Raw genomic sequence first — 19,158 nt, forward strand, 5'->3', positions numbered from 1 at the left:
CCCTGTCTCTACAAAAAATACAAAAATTAGCCAGTGTGGTGGTGGGTGCCTGTAGACCCAGCTACTTGGCAGGAGGCAGGAGAATCACTTGAACCTGGGAGGTGGACATTACAGTGAGCCAAGATCACCCCACTGTACTCCAGCCTGGGCAAGAGAGTGAGACTCCATCTCAACAACAACGAACACTATTAGCCACCATAGTTGCACCAATTCCTTCCTCTGTTTCTTTCCTGCTGCCTTTTGCCTGACTTGTGTTCCTCTTCTGTAGGGTGAAAGAGGCCTCCCAGGGTTACAAGGTGTCATTGGGTTTCCTGGAATGCAAGGACCTGAGGGACCACAGGGACCACCAGGACAAAAGGTAAGCACGCCATGGGATGGGGGTGGGGCGGATGAGCCTGGCTGTGAAATGGGGGGTGGGACGGATGTGGGATAGTGGTGGGGCGGATGTGGGATGGGGGTGGGGTGGATGTGGGATGGGGTGGGACAGATGTGGGATGGGGGTGGGGCGGATGAGCCTGGCTGTGAAATGGGGGGTGGGGCGGATGTGGGATGGGGGTGGGACGGATGTGGGATGGGGGTGGGGCGGATGAGCCTGGCTGTGAAATGGGGGGTGGGGCGGATGTGGGATGGGGGTGGGGCGGATGTGGGATGGGGGTGGGACAGATGAGCCTGGCTGTGAAATGGGGGGTGGGGCAGATGTGGGATGGGGGTGGGGCGGGTGTGGGATGGGGGTGGGACAGATGAGCATGGCTGTGAAATAGGGGGTGGGGTGGTTTCTGAGATAACAGTGATCAATGACAGCAGCGTGTCTGTTCTGTTCCAGGGCGATACTGGAGAACCAGGACTACCTGGAACAAAAGGGACCAGAGTGAGTAGGGCTGCCGCTCACAATCGATGATTCCCTGCGTGGGCCGGGCCGCTTCCAGGCTTCCGGAGTCGGCACCTTCCCCTCCTTTCTCCGAGCCCTCATCCTCCATCTCTTCTCCCAGCTCACACAGCAGGGGCGGGCAGCCGGGGGCAGCCCGTGACTCCCCGAGCCCCAGTCCTTCCCACGGGGCCGGTGCACGGGCTGAGCTCCTTAGTCCTCGGTTCTGCAAACTTGCTTTCCCCTCTTTGTTCTTCTTCAGGAGTCTCTTCTGGGCATTTTTTAATGTTGGGGAAGGGGCAGTTGATGCTGCGTCTGTGGTCATTAGACAGCGGCGACTTCATTTAATGGAATGGTCGTGGTATTTTCAGAGCCAGCCTTGCTTTTCCTCCTCTTCACCTCTTATTAAAGATGAAATGTGGCAGAGTTCTGTTGTGCATGGGCGCCCTTAGGTTGAAGGGATCGGCAGTTAGGTTTTTAAAAATTCGTCTTTTAATTTTTTTCATTTCAATGGTTTTTGTGGTCCAGGTGGTTTTTGGTTATGTGGATAGTTCTTCAGTGGTGATTTCTGAGACTTCAGTGCACCTGTCACCCGTGCAGTGTACACTGTACCCACTGTGTAGTGTTTTATCCCTCACCCACTCCCAGCCTTCCCTCCACCAAGTCCCGAAAGTCCACTGTATCACCCTTAATTAAGCCTTTGCATCCTCATAGAGAGCCGCCGCTTGTGAGTGAGAACATGACGTTATTTGGTTTCCCATTCCTGGGTTACTTCCCTTAGAATAATGGCCTCTAGCTCCATCCAATTTGCTGCAAAAGACATCATTTTGTTCCTTTTTATGGCTGAGTAGTATTCCATGGGGCGTATATTCCACATTTTCTTTATCCACTCATTGGTTGGTAGGTAGTTAGATTGGTTCCATATCTATGCAGCTCCGAATGGCAGTAGCGTGCTTTTGGTGTAGAATTGCTCCTGTGAGCCTGGGCGTCTGCCCTGGGCTGTGCCCTCTGCTGCCTCTTGTGCAGAGTGCACTGTCTGCTTTGTGTGTGTGTGTTCTGGACACCAAAAATGAGGGCAGGACTCCGTTAACCCGGCGGATGTGTGGGAGGAGGTAAGGTTTCCCAGCCCTTCGCTGACATGCTTCACTTCCACCCTCACAGGGGCCCCCAGGAGCATCTGGCTACCCTGGAAACCCAGGACTTCCCGTATGTATAGAAAATGCACTCTACTTGTTTCATGGAATGTTTTTCCATCAGGTGATTTTCTATTGGGTTACATTTCCACTTCCTTAATCACAGGGTATTCCTGGCCAAGACGGCCCGCCAGGCCCCCCAGGTATTCCAGGCTGCAACGGCACGAAGGTAAGTCCAGAACCGAGACCCTCCTTTTCGAGCGTGTTCACATAATTTTGCATATTAAGGAGTAAGGGAGTGTGATTCTGTTAACAGAGTTTTATTTGCCACAATTGGAAAGTTACTTGTCCTGAAGTTTCCTTTATTTAGTAAGGAAATACAGTTTTTCCATATTTAGTGAACCAGAAAGATATAATTGTTCCTTTCTTTTTTTGTAGACTTTTATCCTAAAATTGCTTTTAAGCACGACACTTATTACCTTTAATCAATTACTACACCAAGTAGGAAAATGCCATTATGAGCCTTGGCCCCTATTAATGATACTATCAAGTATATTTCTTCTTTCACAAAGTGGTACACAGTGGCATAGCTTGTGACAAACTGTTTTTAGGAAGAGACTTTAACCAACAAATGAAGGGTAGGGCTGAGTAACTCACGCGGTGTCAGGGATGGCGTGTGTGCCCCGCACAGTGCACACGAATGACGCTCTGCTGTCTCCCCAGGGAGAGAGAGGGCCGCTCGGGCCCCCCGGCTTGCCTGGCTTCGCTGGAAATCCCGTGAGTATAGGGTTATTTAAGGGCAGAACTTCTTTCTTTTTATAATTTCTTTCTTCTCATTCCATTTCCGTTTCTTTCTTTGCTTATGTTTTAATAACTTACGTTTTATGTATAATATTATATAATAACATTTTTAATGCTAATGATATTTTGAGAAAAACAAAACTAACACCAAAACTTTCTTTTTTAGGGACCACCAGGGTTACCAGGAATGAAGGTACATTTTATGTTATTTTATGTTGCTTTATGGGATTCATGACAGGGAATCTGTTTAAAACAAGTGACATAAAAACACATTTTCTTTAAACTGCTTTGGCTGATTGATTGCTTCTGAGTAAGTTTCCCTAAACTCTGTTACATTAAAAGACTGTATAAGCAATATGCAAGCTCAGATCTTCAACTTTAACGTTCAGACAGCTGACATGATTTCTTAATGGGGAGTAAGCAGCAGACGAGTCCTGGTGTGATGGCGAAGACTCATTTCACCCGAATCAGGGAGGGCAGACAGGAGAACGGGGCTCCCCAGGCACCTCTCAGACTTCCGAGGAGGGAACCTGGACAGCTTGTCCCAGGCGGGGTGTTTCTGTCTTGGGGCTTGGTTGCTGACATCAGCCCAACCTCAGACTGTGCACTCCTGTAATGTGTGTGTTGTGCTTAGATGCAGGCCAGGGACCTCAGGCATCTGGGTGTTGGGAGCTTCCCTGTCAAAGGGAGGCTTACAGGTCTCAGCAGCCGCAGTAGAGATAACTGCTTACCTGAATGAGGCTGAGAGTTCCCGTGCTCCCATGATTCAGAACACATAGGAAATTAATCCCCATTGTAGCTCTGTGTGTTAGAGTGCCCCAGAGATACAGAACCAGTAGCGTGTGTGTGTGTGTGTGTGTGTGTGTGTGTGTGTAGCCAGAGAGAGGAGAAACTGCTTCTAAAGCATTGGTTCTCAGGCTTGTGGGGCCAGCAAGCTCAAAACCTGTGGGGTGAGCGGGCAGGCTGGGCACCAGGGAAGAGGTGGAGATGCAGTCTTCGGTCCAAAGGCCGTGTGTGGGCAGAATTCCCTCCTTCTCCAGGGAGGTCAATCTTTTATCCTCTGTAGCCTTCAACTGATTGGATGCAGCCCACCAGCGTTATGGAAGGTCATCTGCTTTATTCAGAGTGTACTGATTTAGGTGTTAATCTCATTTAAAAAATGCCATCCAGCAACATCTGGACTGGTGTTTAACCCAATAATGTGGCGTAGCCAAGTCGACAGATAAAATTTCCCATCACATCCTGCTTTTATAACAATACTCATCCCCAGCCTTTTCTCAAAAGAGAATTCTTATTTTGTGGGAAGAGCCTGTGGTCACGCAGCAGTCTTTCAACCAGAGACAAGGGCGCTTGTCTAGATGCGGGGACAGTCAGGTGCACAGTGTCGCGGCCCCTTTGTTTGGCCGTCTCCACATTCAGTCCTGGCTGCGGCTGAGCTGACCATGGAGCCGTTAACGCTGGTCAGGAAGATGGCGGCCATGATGGAGACACGGCCAAGCTGTTGATTTCCAGTTTACACAGGGTCTGAATTCCAGACGCGGGCTCGTCCTGTAACAGTAACATGTGCCAACTGCTTTAAGTTTCTTCACGTGAATGTCAATGTTTGCAACTTTCTTTTTCCTTTTTCCATCCTCTAGGGTGATCCAGGCGAGATACTTGGCCATGTGCCCGGGATGCTGTTGAAAGGTGAACGAGGATTTCCTGGACCCCCAGGGATTACAGTAAGCATTGCTGAATATTTGTGAACATGTGCCAGCTTACTCCCCCAGGTTTGCGACTTAACTCATTTCTTTCTCAATGCATTCTAGGGCCCACCAGGACTGCCGGGGCTTCCAGGCCCTGTTGGGCCTCCAGGATTTTCCGGACCACCAGTAAGTTTTGGGGCTGTCTCTCCAAGGCAGTCATTTAAAGGACAACCATACTGAGGTGTGAACATAAATAATAATTTAGTAAAAACTTTACACGGTCATGGTTGCTCTTAATTTGGACATGGCGGAATTAGCTTCCCTCTTACTAAACATCTGACTGGCAACCCGGTTTTCATATACCCAGAGCTGTGGGACAGGGATGATGGTAGCATCATAAACCGATATCCTGAAACAGATAATGCAGTCATGACTGTAGGGGCTGGCTGGGTATCGCTGCTAGCCACAGTCTGTGGGAGTGAGTTCAAAGATGGACAGGAATGCTCTGCCCTGGGTGGCTTCACTGTGGAGCAGGGGAGAAGGGTTGGTAGCGATATGGTCACACCTGAGGGTCCTGTACCTGCTAGGAGTGGGGAGTAAGGGGAAGCCCAGGAAAAATATTTAACAAATAAATGATATGTTGACCGGAGAATCTTAAGATAACATTAGCCTAAAGAAGGACTTAAAGCTCCCTAGAGTTGTGAATTCTATTTAATTAAAATGCTGTCTTTCCCAGGGTCCCCCAGGCCCTCCCGGCCCTCCAGGTGAAAAGGTAAAGGTTTTTCATTTTCATTTTTTGCCCTTTGGTGTTAGTCTAAGGCTATCATGAAATTCCTATGGCTCATTCTTCTCCTTCTTTCAGTCTGTAAAAAAGTTGGCAAATTAACACTATCTAAATATATTTTTAAGTATCTATCATCTATCATTTATTATCTATTAATCATCTGTCAATATATTGATCTTTTCTTTCATTCATCCCTTAATACTTTGGAATCACTGATATTTCCTTTAGTTTTCTGATGCAGGAGTTTAACAACTGTAAATTTAAAAAAAGGTCTTAGAATCTTTGATCAGTAATACTTTAAAAACTTTTTCCATAGCCATTGAATACAGCATGATCATTACTTTCCAGAAAATTTTATGATGGTTGTGGGACAAAGCTATTGCCTGAAATCTACCATCTTACTGCACATTGTGTGAGGTTTATGGAATGACTTGGAGCAAAGCCAACAAGTCCAGTAATGAAAGCGTGATTTTTAATCCACAGGGGCAAATGGGCTTAAGTTTTCAAGGACCGAAAGGTGACAAGGTGAGTGCACATTGCTCTGGAGTGCTTTCGTGTTGAAAATCACAGTCCTCAGCTGACAGTTGCCACCTCCGGGTCAACGTTTAGACTCTTATAAGTGTAGTTACTCTTCTCTGCATGTTCTTGCATTGAGTAGCGTTTTCCTTAAAATGCCAGCATTATGGAATTTATTCTGGCTTCTTCAATACACCGAATTTATGAGAGTGCTCTGTGGTCTGACAGGCAGAGAACAACGAGGCTAACGCTAACGATCTGTACAAAGAGTTCAATCAGACTCTTCTTCATCAGCGATGAAGGATTTATAAGCATCAAATTGAGGACTTGACCATTAGGAAATTGAGGACTTGGCCCTGTAAGCCCTGCAGTGCTGAAGTCCATCCTCAGGAGAATTCAGACTAGCTCGGTTGGAAGTGGCCTCCTCACCACCAGCCTCTCTTCTCGGAGGTGGGAAGGTCCAGGGCCGTCACCAGGAGCACTGGGACTAGCACAGTTGGCAGTGGGCCCCTCACCGTCGGCCTCTCTTCTCAGAGGCAGGCAGGTCCAGGGCCAGGTGGGTGTGGGAGGAGATGCCGTGTGGAGCTGGAGGGTACAGACTGTAGCAGTCGACTTCATCCTGCAGAGAGGAGGCAAGTGGTGGGTCCCTGATCCTCTCCAGTTTCCCTGGATCAGACCAATGAAGCAGGCGCTGGCTAAGATGGGTTGCCTGCCGTTGCTGCAGCCAGCCTGTGGAAGGGCCAGACTTTCCTGTGACATCCAAGCTGGTGGAGGCAATTGCAACCAGGGCACCCACTGCAGTGGGGCCTGGATGGATCTGGACGCGCAGGTGGCCTCTGCTTGCCACCCCAGATTTTGGCCCATTCTTTTCATAAACTGCTGTATGATGACTCTGAAATGTATGCCCTTGTAATGTCAAGGTGTAGCCAGCAGTTAGGATGCCTGAGGAAGGCGACTCTTGATGGTTGTCTTATTTTGGGGTTACCTAAAATGCCTTCTTTTTTCTCAAACTCTGTTAGGCAGTTTGTATTCCTTTCCTCCGAAGCCAATATACACTACACAGGCGCAGGCACATCCGGGGTGTCTTGCAGGTGTTCATGTTCCACGGTTGTTCCCGAGCTAGTGGCCGCGCATCCTTCTGTGGCCCCTGGGAAGGGAAATTCTCCTGGCTTTAGATGCCTGCTGTACCATCTTCCTATTGAAATTTTCTGCAGAGGCAAGGATGATTAGCATACAATAGCGTATAATTACATTTTAAAAATAGGTGTTTTATTTTAGGCTTTTACCTCTCTCTGCATTTTTTCATCTTTGAATAATTGTTTCTATGCCTAATTAATTTCACATGTTTATGTCGACAGGGTGATCAGGGGGTCAGTGGGCCTCCGGGAGTACCAGGACAAGCTCAAGTTCAAGAAAAAGGAGACTATGCCACCAAGGGAGAAAAGGTATGAATGGGCTTCATCCAGGGAATACTGATTTTCTAATTTTGGACAAATTCCAAGGGACAAAGAGAAACTGGGTCGAAACTCACTTTTTCTAGCTATATTCAGTCCTGACCTGGAAAACAGATTTATAGATTGTTCATTCCATAAAATAGGAGCACCTTTGAGAGCAAAGGCAGCTGGAACTGGCTTGGTCTAGGCCTCATCTGAGGCTCACCCCCTGGATCAGGGCTTCTTAAATGTGCCCCAAGTTCTATATGGCTTGGTCAGCAGGAGGGAGCCGGGCTGGGGGGCAGGAGGAGGGCAGCGCCTGTCATCATGGGTCAAGCATGACGAACCCTGCCCTTCCTCCATTTGTACTCTCAATGCTAAGTGAGTGCTGGAGATCAACGTGAATTTATTTGTTAATATGACAGAAAAAGAGTGCTTTTTCTCCCTGCTGTGTGTTTAATGTAGCCTACAACAGTTGATACAGCTGTTTGATATTGCTTATCTGTTTCTCTAATTCTTTCAGGGCCAAAAAGGTGAACCTGGATTTCAAGTGAGTACTCAATTTCTGCCTGTTATTTTTAGGTCAGAGAAAATCTGTACTTTATGGTACAGATTTAAGTTACAAGCTTAAAGTACAGATTTAAGTTACATATTTAAGTTACAAGCTTATTTCACCTTAAGTTTCATATTTATCTAATTTAACATTTTGCTTAAATAGACAAATGAATCTCTTTGTCTTTTTGTTCATTTAAGGGAATGCCAGGGGTCGGAGAGAAAGGTGAACCCGGAAAACCAGGACCCAGAGTGAGTGCCTTCCAAAGCCCTTTTATCATAAAACAGTCTTTCATGCCCGAAGTCGCAGATTCACAGAAACATGAGAATGAGAAGCTCGCAGGGACTTCTAGTTTATCTCTTCACGCCCTGAATCGGAGACTCTCCTGAGCTGTATCGTTTGCAAGACCTCCCAGGAAGGCAAGGTCCTTCCCTGTTGAAGGATCAGCCACAGGCTGTGGAAAGAGGCTTCCGAGGAGCCCTGGGCCATCCCTGAAACCTTCGGTCCTGCTCTATCTGAGAGCAGCAGGCTGGTTGGACTTTACCACCCGGAACACCAGACTGTGTTTGCACAGCCACAAGCCTGAGAGGCTGAGATGCTTCTCACTTTGGGGATGGTGGTGATGTGAGACCTACCCCGCTGCCAGTCGGCTGGGATGGTTCTGGTTTCTACCTGGAAGTAACATGCAGAAACCTGTGTGAAATAAAGCATTTGCATAAGCTTGCAAATACTCAGCTGCCAATAGACAGACTTCTCTGATGTGAGCTTTGCTACTAAGATACAATCATATTTCAGAAGGCTTGTAGCTCATCGGACTCCGTTCTTTAAAAATGGAGTTCTCTTCTGTTGCAACTTGTTCGGTTACTCATCATATACTGTACTACTTACTGTTGTGATGTTGCCGACTTACATGGAACCCTCCTTTACCTTGCTTGTGATTTCATAAAAGAGACAACATATTGAGCTATCTGAATCAGAGCTTTGGTGATATATCCTAGTTACTATTATTATTTATTAAAACTAACATTTGCTTCTTTACTCTACAGGGAAAACCCGGAAAAGATGGTGACAAAGGGGAGAAAGGCAGTCCCGTAAGTGTTTCTCTGTAGTTTTGACAAGCAGGCCCACTGTTGCTGTCACTGGCCTCTGACGATTGCTGCTTCTCTCTGGTTTCAGGGTTTTCCTGGCGATCCCGGGTACCCAGGACTCGTAGGCCGCCAGGGCCCACAGGTAAACACTGGCACTATTGTGAGTCTTTATCTTCCCTTTCCAATTCAACCCAGATGTCTGCTTATTCTTTCCTAGAATAAAGGACCCTGTACTCAAGGGAAAAAAATTGTTTATGCTTCTTAAGGAAAAAACACAATTTAGTGGTTTCCTTTGTGTTCAGGATTAAAAAAATAAAATAAAAATACATGAAATGTACCACTCAGTCAGGTTTTTATGTCTTTTTCTGGTAGTAGATTTTTTTTTCCTGATCATAAAGCAATAGGAAATACAGAAAGATATCAAGAAGAAAAGAAAGCTTACCTAATTTTTTCTATTACCTGCTCAGAAATGTCCCGAATTCACATTGTCCCCATGTGCATACACAAGCAGGCGGTTTGTGGAGGTGACAGTGAACAATATAACTACCTTTTTCACGTAATCATATAAGGAGGATCTATTTCAGTGTCCATCAGTATAATTATAATAAGAACATCCCTGCCTTTTGTTGCCTGGCATTTGGACCATTTCCAAATGTGTATGCTTACAAGTATTTTTGCTCACTTGTCTGGTTCTTTCTCTGTCAGATTCCTAAAAGCGTAATAGTGGGGTCCACATCAGGACACTTGTTTTGAAATTTTTGCCACATGCAAACAAATTGCCCCAAAAAGTCCTGCCAGGCCAGGGCCCTTTTAGTTGGGGAATTAACAAACAAACAAAAAAAACTCTAAAAAATATTTGTCAATCTTACAGGCAGAAAAAAATCTCATTGTTACTTTAGTTTTCTCTCTTACTATGAGATCAGGTAATGCAAATCTTTACTAATATAAGAGAGAGTTTTGGAATATTCATCACCAATGGTGAGTGGAAAGCTGGGGAGAGGGCCTGAGTAGCCTACAGGTAATTTATTAAAGCCAGGGACAAAAGGGAGAACTCCTTGGCCATAATTTTTTGAGGAAGTAAAATCCCGTAAATTTTAAATGGTAGGTATATTTAGAACATAGTGGCTGAGATATTTATGTCCTCTAGATATTTCTAAACTCTGGTATTCATATAAGAAAATTCAAAACATTCCGTTCTTGTTTACTGCTTTAATATAAAAGGAAAAAATATACATTCATGTCATAATGTACATGTTTTTGGGCTGTTTAAATCATTTTGATGATGTTTATATAAAAATATTTGATATGAAAGGGTTAATTTCTTTGGGTTTTTCATCTACTATGGATGAGATTAAACTTAAAGTGATCAGAATTTATCCACCAGTGTTTTTAGTTAATATTAGATTTTATATTATGACCTCCAATGCAAATTTGAGAAAATCTTCACCTAAAAACCTCATGTAAAATGATTTCTTTAAGAAAATATATTTGGAAATCATGCTTTTATATTATTTTATTTCATTTCTCTTTTTAAAGTGGAAAAACCTTGGTTACCAATTCCCCCATCAATGGTTCTGTTTTCCGAGGAAGTGTGCAAGCGACAGGACAAGTATCTGGGCTCTTTTGGAGAAAGAATAATTAGCCCCCAACCGACATTTTACAGAAAGCCTTATTTTCACGTGTCACGTGTGTGCAAAAAAAAGTGAAGGCTCTTCATTTCTGCTGTAATAGTCACGGAATGAGAGATACTAAAGAGAGAAAAATAGTTTTAATGTACCCCAGGCACTCTATTTTACCAGAAGAAATGTTTAACCTGCTTTCTACAAGACAATCTTTATAGGAAGAATATGCAAGGAAAGTTTTCTTTTCTTTTGTAGGGAGATAAAGGTGAAGCAGGTCCTCCCGGCCCACCTGGAATTGTGAGTAGGAGTGCTGTCCCTGGGTCTGTGAGGGTCTGGCGGGAGGAAGGAGAGGAGACACAGGGCACACGCCCACAGCTGTCTCTAGAATTGCATTTTATGTAAAGTGGTTCATGCTACTTGAAATGATTTTCTAATTTGTATTGTATGGCGTTTAGTATTTACTGTTTTTATTATATTTTGACAATTCCTGCACATCTTTAAACCACTGAAAATGAAAAGGTTTGCACATGGATGAGAATATTAGTAACATATTTGACTCCTTTTTTTTTTGAGATGGAGTCTTGCTCTATTGCCCAGGGTGGAGTGCAGCTGTGCAATCTTGGCTCACTGTTACCTCTGCCTCTCCAGTTCAAGGAGTAGCTGGGATTACAGGCACCTGCCACCACGCCCAGCTACTTTTTGTATTTTTAGTAGAGACAGGGTCTGACTATGTTGTCCAGGCTGGTCTCGAACTCCTGACCTCAGGTGATCCAAGTACCTCGGCTACCCTGAGTTCTGGAATTTCAGGCATGAGCCACTGTGCCCGGCCTTGACACCTTTTTTTTAAAAAAAAAAAAAAAAAAAAAAAAAACATGGTCCATTGAGGAAAATTTTTGCAAGAGAAACAGGTCATCTATAATATAACTATCCTGGCAAAACAATTTTTATTTTTGCAAATAACACCTTACTACTGGTCAACATACATATTTTGCATAGCTGTCAGTGGTGTGTGTGACATTTAAAAACAGGCGTTATCATGTTTGCAAGCATCTTCACGGTGCTCATTTTCAGTCCTGTCAGAGAGTTGTGCCGTCGTTGCTTCAGCCATTTTGCCCCTGGTTTTTTGAACTAATGAAATGTTCCCGTTCCCTCCCTTGCTGCCTTCCTTGCAGTGCCGCAGGTAATGTGTTCGCACAGCCCGCTTTATTTATAGATTTACATAGAAGGTTTCACTTTACTGATTTTTTAACTGGCGAATAAAACTTGTATCTACGTGTGGTATACATCAGGGTGTTTTATGTATATAGCTTGTGGAATGACTGAATCAAGCTATTGTACATTGACATGTTTTAATAATATCGATTAATTTAGTTAATACACAGGAATTATATTTTAAAGGTAATATGCAAAAGTTGACTTTGCCACTTGCCTTGAATTTTATTCATTTAGAATCAGGCTCAGTGAATTTTCTCCTTTTTAATGAGCCAAAGTGCCTCTTATTGTCTTGCGACCTTAAGGAAATGCCTACTTTTGGTCATCAGAGAAAAAAAATTCGAAAACTCTTCCAATAAGAAAATTTGCATATTCCTGTTACATATAGCTTAAGGAAATTTAAGAGCGTTCCTCTCATAATACTCTGTAATGTAAAACATTTAATTTATGGCTTGTATGTACAATTAGAAATTATAAACCTAAGCCTCAAATTGATGTTAGTCCAACTTGACCTCACTGGAGTGTTACAAAAGCTGCTGCCAGGCAAACAATTATGAGAGGAAGCAGGACCGCCTGCCTGGCAGAGTCCTCTGCAGGGTCAGCTACATCCCAGTTACCGCATACGTTTCTGAGGACGATCCCCTTCCTCCCTGTCCACCGCCATTGCTGCTACTTCACTTCCATGTTTCTTGAAATAATAACGAATATGTCCGTTTCTTCACTCATACTGCTTTACTATGCAGGACTAGCCACCCACGCCACGGGATCATCACCTTTTCTTTCTTGATTCAGGTTATAGGCACAGGACCTTTGGGAGAAAAAGGAGAGCGGGGCTACCCTGGAACTCCGGGGCCAAGAGGAGAGCCAGGCCCGAAAGGTAGCTTTCTTGCCTTTTTCTCTCCTTCCTCCTCCTCCTCCTCCTCCTCCTCCTTCTCCTTCTCCTCTTCTTCCTCTTTCTCCTCCTCCCGCTCCCCCTCCCCCCTCCTCCTCCTCTTCCCCCTCCCCTTCCCTCTCCTCCTCCTCCTTTTCCTCCTCCTCCTCCTTCTCCTCCTCCTCCTCTTCCTCTTCCCCCTCCCCTCCCCCTCTCCACCTCCTCCCCTTTCCCCTCCCCCTCCTCCTCTTCCCCCTTCCCCTCCCACTCCCCCTCTTCCCCCCCTTCCCCCTCTCCTTCCCTCTCCTTCCCTCTCCCCCTCCCCCCCTCCTCTTCTCCCTCCCCTTCCCCCCTCCTCCTCCTCCTCCTCCTTCTTTCTCTACCCGCCACCCGGCTTTCTCTTTCTTCCTCTCTTGTTTTCTAGTTTTGACCTGTGTCCATCCATATTTTGAAGGCATCTGCAGGCCTCGCAGGACTGTCTGGTGACCAGGTCTCCTCCAACTTCCTATTTCACTGCCACAGGGGAGTCCAGGAGCCCTTCGCTGTAGCTTCGAGAGCAATGCATTTCCAGAGTGGGGGCTCGGGTGGTCTCCAGCTCTGTTTTCCACATTCCCCTTGGGCATGGACACTTAATGCACCAAGCAAGGCTTTCAGCAGAGAAATAAAAAGTGTATACAAACGGGTGAACTGTTGTTTGCTCCAACTCTCTCTTTCTCTTTTAAGGTTTCCCGGGAATACAAGGCCAACCCGGACCTCCAGGTGAGACTCCTTAACCGATTTTTTTATAGCATAGTTGCATACCTTCTGTGCTGTTTATATTCTGAATATGTAATTTATCATGAATGTTAGATATTTGCACACAATTGGTGGCAATCTTACCACATCTTTTCTAGTTATGGAAGCAGAATAGACAAACGCTCGTAGGTAACTATCTTGTCTTTGTAAGTGACAGCTTGGCGTGTTAATGAACATGTACACCCTTATGCCTCTCCTGGGGATCCAGATCTGTTCTGCTCAGCTCTGATCGAACCCCGCCAGAGCCAGCCTACCCCCCTCTTTTCCCACGGCTCCCACTGATCAGGTCCTGCCTTTCCACAGAGCCCCGATTCTAGCACAATCACATGCCTTCCTCCTCAGCGTTCTCACCACTTTCTCCTCCCTCTGGGATGTTCCCCAGCTGGAGATCAGACTCCAGGACCAACCCCCTTCTAGCTGCTGTGCCCAGTCCCAGCCTGGCCTCCCCTGGACCCCAGGGCTCCTCACGGTGAAGTTATTCTGCCACCACTCCAGACGAGCCAACCTGCACGTCCTAGCAGGCTGTGCATAGCAGAGGCTCACTGTTGTCCCCGTACATGTGTGCAGATGCATGTGTGTGTGTGTGTTGTCCCCGTACACGTGTGCAGATGTGTGTGTTGTCCCATACATGTGTGCAGATGTGTGTGTGTGCGTGTTGTCCCGTACACGTGTGCAGATGTGTGTGTGTGTTGTCCCGTACACGTGTGCAGATGCGTGTGTGTGCGTGTTGTCCCCGTACACGTGTGCAGATGTGTGTGTGTGTTGTCCCCGTACACGTGTGCAGATGTGTGTGTGTTGTCCCGTACACGTGTGCAGATGCGTGTGTGTGCGTGTTGTTCCCGTACACGTGTGCAGATGCGTGTGTGTGCGTGTTGTCCCGTACACGTGTGCAGATGCGTGTGTGTGCGTGTTGTCCCCGTACACGTGTGCAGATGTGTGTGTGTTGTCACCGTACATGTGTGCAGATGCGTGTGTGCATGTTGTCCCGTACACGTGTGCAGATGTGTGTGTGCATGTTGTCCCCGTACACGTGTGCAGATGAGTGTGTGTGCGTGTTGTTCCATACACGTGTGCAGATGTGTGTGTGCGTGTTGTCCCCGTACACGTGTGCAGATGTGTGTGTGCGTGTTGTTCCCGTACACGTGTGCAGATGCGTGTGTGTGTTGTTCCCATACACATGTGCAGATGCGTGTGTGTGCATGTTGTCCCGTACATGTGTGCAGATGTGTGTGTGTGTGCGTGTTGTCCCGTACACGTGTGCAGATGCGTGTGTGTGCGTACACATCTGTGGTATTCTCCCAGGTCCCAGAGCTGATAAAATAAGTGTCTGATAGAAATGCTCCCGTGCCCTATCATTCGCACACAACTCAGTGCTCGCAGCCTTTAAGCTTTTTGCTTTGTTTTCGATTTTTACATTGACTTTTTATCCCCGTTTATTATTTTATATTTTTTCCTTTCCAGCTGGTCTAAGTTCTTGCAGAGCTCCCCTTTTCTTTTTTTCGGGAACAGATGACACCCCACACAGCCCACGCCTGGCTCAGGGCAGGGCCTTCGTCCACTCCCACTTTCTCTCTTTTCTGTGAAAACTCTGAATCTACCCTTAAAGCAACGCTGTCGTCCCTTCTTACCTCTTGGACTCTCGGGAATGACATCAGGTCTCTCAGCAGGAGCCTTGCTTACTGTCTACAACCTTTTATCTACTCCTTAGTGGCCTCTTAACCCAGACATTTGATGAGAAGCCACTGGAGTTGTTCTGGCTGGAGGAGTTACCATGTCCCTTCCCAAAACTGCTGTGTTCCTCTCCGTCCAGCCCCACCTTGGGCTCGCCTGTGGCCCTCACCATGGCCACCGCCCGCCCATGCTCCCTGACCATCCTCCCCACTCTGAGGGTGTGGGCTGGCTTCATGCCAGGGAGTTCCTTCAATTTCCTGTCCGTGAGAGGCGCAGCCTCCTCCTTCGCCACTCAGGAAGGGTGCACAGTATTTGGTGGAAGCCCACGGGGGCCGCCCCTCGGGGCCCTTGGCTGTCTTGGAGCAGGTTGTGCTTGTGGCTTTTCTCCGCAGTGACAGGCTGGATGTCTCAGGCTCCATGTCCTCTTCCCTCTCCTCTCCACGCTGTTCTTCATTCACGCCAGGTCTTCCGCGTCCCGTGTCCCTCAGCTGTCCTTTTTCTCACACTCTCATCTTCACAGCCCGATGCCGGGAGCAGAGGCTGGTGCGTCCCTCCGGGGAGCAGCAGAGCCTCCTCTGGGCAGCCCCCTCGTCACACTCTCTCAGGCGGTGCCTCCAGGCTTCAGCAATCCCCAGCCCACGTGGTCTTTCCCTCAGGGAGTTACAGTGGCCAAAGCTGACCTGACATGTTCACACCTAATTGGTACTTTGACTTCACGCCCTTTCACAGAACCTTCTTCTGTGTCCTTAGTTCTGCTCTCCTGCTCTTGCCTCTAGATCGCCAACCCAGTGACCGTCCCTGTGCTTCAGGTCCACTTTCACTTTGTTGAATGACGTTTCTATGCCCTCGTGCTCCAAGTAGAAATGCAGTGTGCCTTCTACAGCCTGTTTATTATCTGTTGGGAATGCTATTTGCACTAAGAGATATTCACAGATTTTAATGTCTACATCACGAGTCCCTGTTCCTTGAAGTTAGGAAACATTTGACCGTCAGCGTGAAATGGCGAAACGTCTGCCAGCTTAATTTGGTTTTACTTGTCTAAAGCAGTTCCCCGGTCGGCAATGGTCTGGTCGCCATTTTACCTCATACAGAGTTAGGAGAATGAGTTTGTGCTGTAGGTGCTAAGCGGCCTTGAGATTATTGATGTGAGCTTCCGTCTGGTTGCAGGCCTCCCTGTACCTGGGCAGATTGGTGCCCCTGGCTTCCCTGGTGAAAGAGGAGAGAAAGGTGACCGAGGATTTCCGGGCGTATCTCTGCCGGGACCAAGTGGAAGAGACGGGCTCCCGGGTCCTCCTGGCCTCCCCGGGCCCCCTGGGCAGCCTGGCTACACAAGTGAGTTCCCTCAGGGATGGTTTAATGTGGTGTCCAAGCAGATGCCAGGGTGCCCGGCAGAGCCAGGCTGGGGACTGTGACAGTCCCAACACCCAGAGTATGATAGAAAGGCGTGGATTCTTCTAATCATTCATATTCCTCTAAGGGAATCTTCACAGAATTAACCGTGCTACAAAAAGCAATAGTTAAAATAAAAAGTAAAGTTGGTTTAAAGGAATAAATAATATGTTAACCAGCTCTGAGACTCTAAAATTCAAAAGGATCTAAAGTTTCCCAAAGTCACATATGACCCGCTCTTTCTCCTACCCAAGTTCATACAGGTCACATTCCCAATGTTAAAAAGCAAACCTGGCCGGGCGTGGTGGCTCACGCCTGTAATCCCAGCACTTTGGGAGGCCGAGGCGGGTGGATCACGAGGTCAAGAGATCGAGACCATCCTGGTCAACACGGTGAAACCCCGTCTCTACTAAAAATACAAAAAATTTGCTGGGCATGGTGGCGTGCGCCTGTAGTCCCAGCTACTCGGGAGGCTGAGGCAGGAGAATTGCTTGAACCCAGGAGGCGGAGGTTGTGGTGAGCCGAGACTGCGCCATTGCACTCCAGCCTGGGTAACAAGAGCGAAACTCCGTCTCAAAAAAAAAAAAAACTGAAAGTTAAAAAGCAAGCCTGTTGAGTTATGTAGTTTTTATTGAAAACAGAACGTATTATTCTTCATACAAATGAATAGTAGGACACACGCACGCACACACACACACACACACACACACACTAAAAACAAGGAAGACAGGATTACATGGGGAAAGATTGCATTAGTAAATTCCAGAAAAGCCAGATTTTACTCCAGAAAAGCTGAACATGTAACATGGAACTCTTGATTCAGTTAAGATGGCCCTGTGGTCCCAATACAACCTCAAAGCAAATAAGAAAATCTCCAAGAATTTAAGCCATCCTGTCCAATGGGAGTGTGTTCAGATACCCAGAGCCAGCCGTTGGAACCTGCTGGATCAAAAGCAACGTGTGCTCTGTGGGGCCCCTGAAACACAAGTCCTCTGTGGGGTTGAGTAAGAAAGGATTCCCAGGCTTCCAGTCCCAGCAAGATGTATTTGCTAGAATTCAAGCACATCTTTCTGAAAGGGAGTTCTCATGGATCAGGCCACTATAGGGGCTGGGCCAGGACTAGACGGAGCCGTGGGTTCCAGCCTGGCAGCTTCACTGGGAATGTGATCTGCATGAATTTGAGTAGGAGAAAGAACGGATCATATGTGACTTTGGGGAGCTTTTCTCCTCTTGTGATTTTGTGAAACATGGGAAATGAAGATGAAATATTGCAGTCTGGAGCTACTCAATCCAGAGTCTCCTTTTCTCTGTGTGTCTGAGAAAAGGTTGTGAGCCTGTCCAAGGGGCCTTTGGGTTCTACATGCAGCAGGGAAGGGAGTGCCCGGGAGGCAGCAGGCAGGGATCTAACAGTGGTGATAAGAGTCAACAGATCCTGCCGTCCTGGAGCAAGCATTCCACGGGGCAGACAGGGGTAACTCAAGACAAGGGAATTCTCTGGAATGCAGGAGCTGATAAGAAGTCCAGGGATAAGCATAAGCAGGAGAGTCAACAGGGAGTTCTGGGGTGGGGTGGGCTGGGGCAGGGGATTGTGGTTTTAAGCAGAGTCATTTACCAGCACAGGAAGGGGGTGAGGGAGCCATTAGTGGGGAAATCTGGAAAAAGGACTTTCTTTTGGATATTTGTAGTTTTGCAAATGCCGAAGTACAAACACATGTCCTATAAAAATATGAGCTTTACACTCTCGTTCATTGAATGGGATGTGTTAGCCGACTACATTGTAATATTTACCATTCCACATTTTCTAGGTGGCCTTTTTAGTCCATGTAAATTAAGTAATTCCCAATCACAGACTATTAAGTCATAATTTAGAAATGAGGTTTTTATTAAGATGTATAATGTATGTTAAAGAAGGTACATCTTAAAGCCATTGCTACCTTGGGACTTACCGACAGAGCGTGAACCGTGCGGTTCTGCGATTTCGGCATCTGAGTTCCGCTTACAGCCTTCTTGTCTCAGTGGGTACAGCCAGCTCTGGACCGTCTGGGGCTGCAGGCACCCTCGATGAGAAGGCGTTGTGAAATGTGAACTCTAGACTTGCATTTTAGAGCTCCTCAGAAATAATCACCACATGAGATGATTTTAAATGGACTTCGGTGAGGATGTACCATTTTTTTGTTTGTTTTGGGTTTATTTTTATTTTTATTTTTAATTTTGCCAGGGATGTGAAGTGATTCTGGTTGAGCTGAAGCAGATAGGAGTTATGTTCTGAAGGAGTGTAATCATTGCATGTCTTTCAATATTCATGAGCATACATTTCCAGAGGCAGGGAATTAATATACCCTAGGCTCACAGGGCTGAGAGACGTGGGTTCTTTCAGTAATTTAGGGGCTGCTCTTTGAAGCATGAACGTGGAGTCCACTTTGTCTAAGACAGATGGTGTCAGTTGCACCAAGGTCAGAGGGTCCACAAGGAGCCAGGCAGGACCAGAGACACTAGGAGCAGGTCCCTAGCAGTGGCCGTGGGGGACCAATGGTGACCCCACTCAGGCTTGCTCACCTCCTATGCTTCCTGGGGAGGAACTCAGGGAAAGACACGTAGCACAGAAGGAACAAGCAAAGCGGGAGCGCTTCCCCTCAGTTCCTGCAGAGCTGGAGCTAACTCGTTCTGCTGAGCTCTAAACCAAGTCATCAGACGAGGTTTGGGCCCTTCTTAGGCGTTCTGGTTCTAGCTGGCGTGGGCA

General features: G+C 46.8%; 1 protein-coding gene across 1 annotated transcript in view; it reads left to right on the plus strand.

Annotated features, from left to right (window-relative positions):
- The window catches only part of COL4A1 (collagen type IV alpha 1 chain), a 151,670-nt gene that overhangs the window by 87,953 nt on the left and 44,559 nt on the right, over positions 1-19,158 (plus strand). Inside the window, exons 3-21 of the mRNA XM_064361877.1 lie at positions 269-358; positions 824-868; positions 2,027-2,071; positions 2,165-2,227; positions 2,722-2,775; positions 2,966-2,992; positions 4,437-4,520; positions 4,608-4,670; positions 5,221-5,256; positions 5,752-5,793; positions 7,143-7,229; positions 7,741-7,767; positions 7,971-8,021; positions 8,817-8,861; positions 8,947-9,000; positions 10,736-10,777; positions 12,485-12,569; positions 13,287-13,322; positions 16,197-16,361. Coding sequence (XP_064217947.1) covers positions 269-358; positions 824-868; positions 2,027-2,071; positions 2,165-2,227; positions 2,722-2,775; positions 2,966-2,992; positions 4,437-4,520; positions 4,608-4,670; positions 5,221-5,256; positions 5,752-5,793; positions 7,143-7,229; positions 7,741-7,767; positions 7,971-8,021; positions 8,817-8,861; positions 8,947-9,000; positions 10,736-10,777; positions 12,485-12,569; positions 13,287-13,322; positions 16,197-16,361 — 1,141 coding nt within the window. The remainder of the gene's footprint in view (positions 1-268; positions 359-823; positions 869-2,026; positions 2,072-2,164; positions 2,228-2,721; positions 2,776-2,965; positions 2,993-4,436; positions 4,521-4,607; positions 4,671-5,220; positions 5,257-5,751; positions 5,794-7,142; positions 7,230-7,740; positions 7,768-7,970; positions 8,022-8,816; positions 8,862-8,946; positions 9,001-10,735; positions 10,778-12,484; positions 12,570-13,286; positions 13,323-16,196; positions 16,362-19,158) is intronic.

The sequence above is a fragment of the Aotus nancymaae genome, unplaced genomic scaffold, assembly GCF_030222135.1.
Source record: "Aotus nancymaae isolate 86718 unplaced genomic scaffold, 86718_ANA_hifiasm-v0.15.2.pri h1tg000044l, whole genome shotgun sequence".
Classification (NCBI taxonomy): Eukaryota; Metazoa; Chordata; class Mammalia; order Primates; family Aotidae; genus Aotus; species Aotus nancymaae.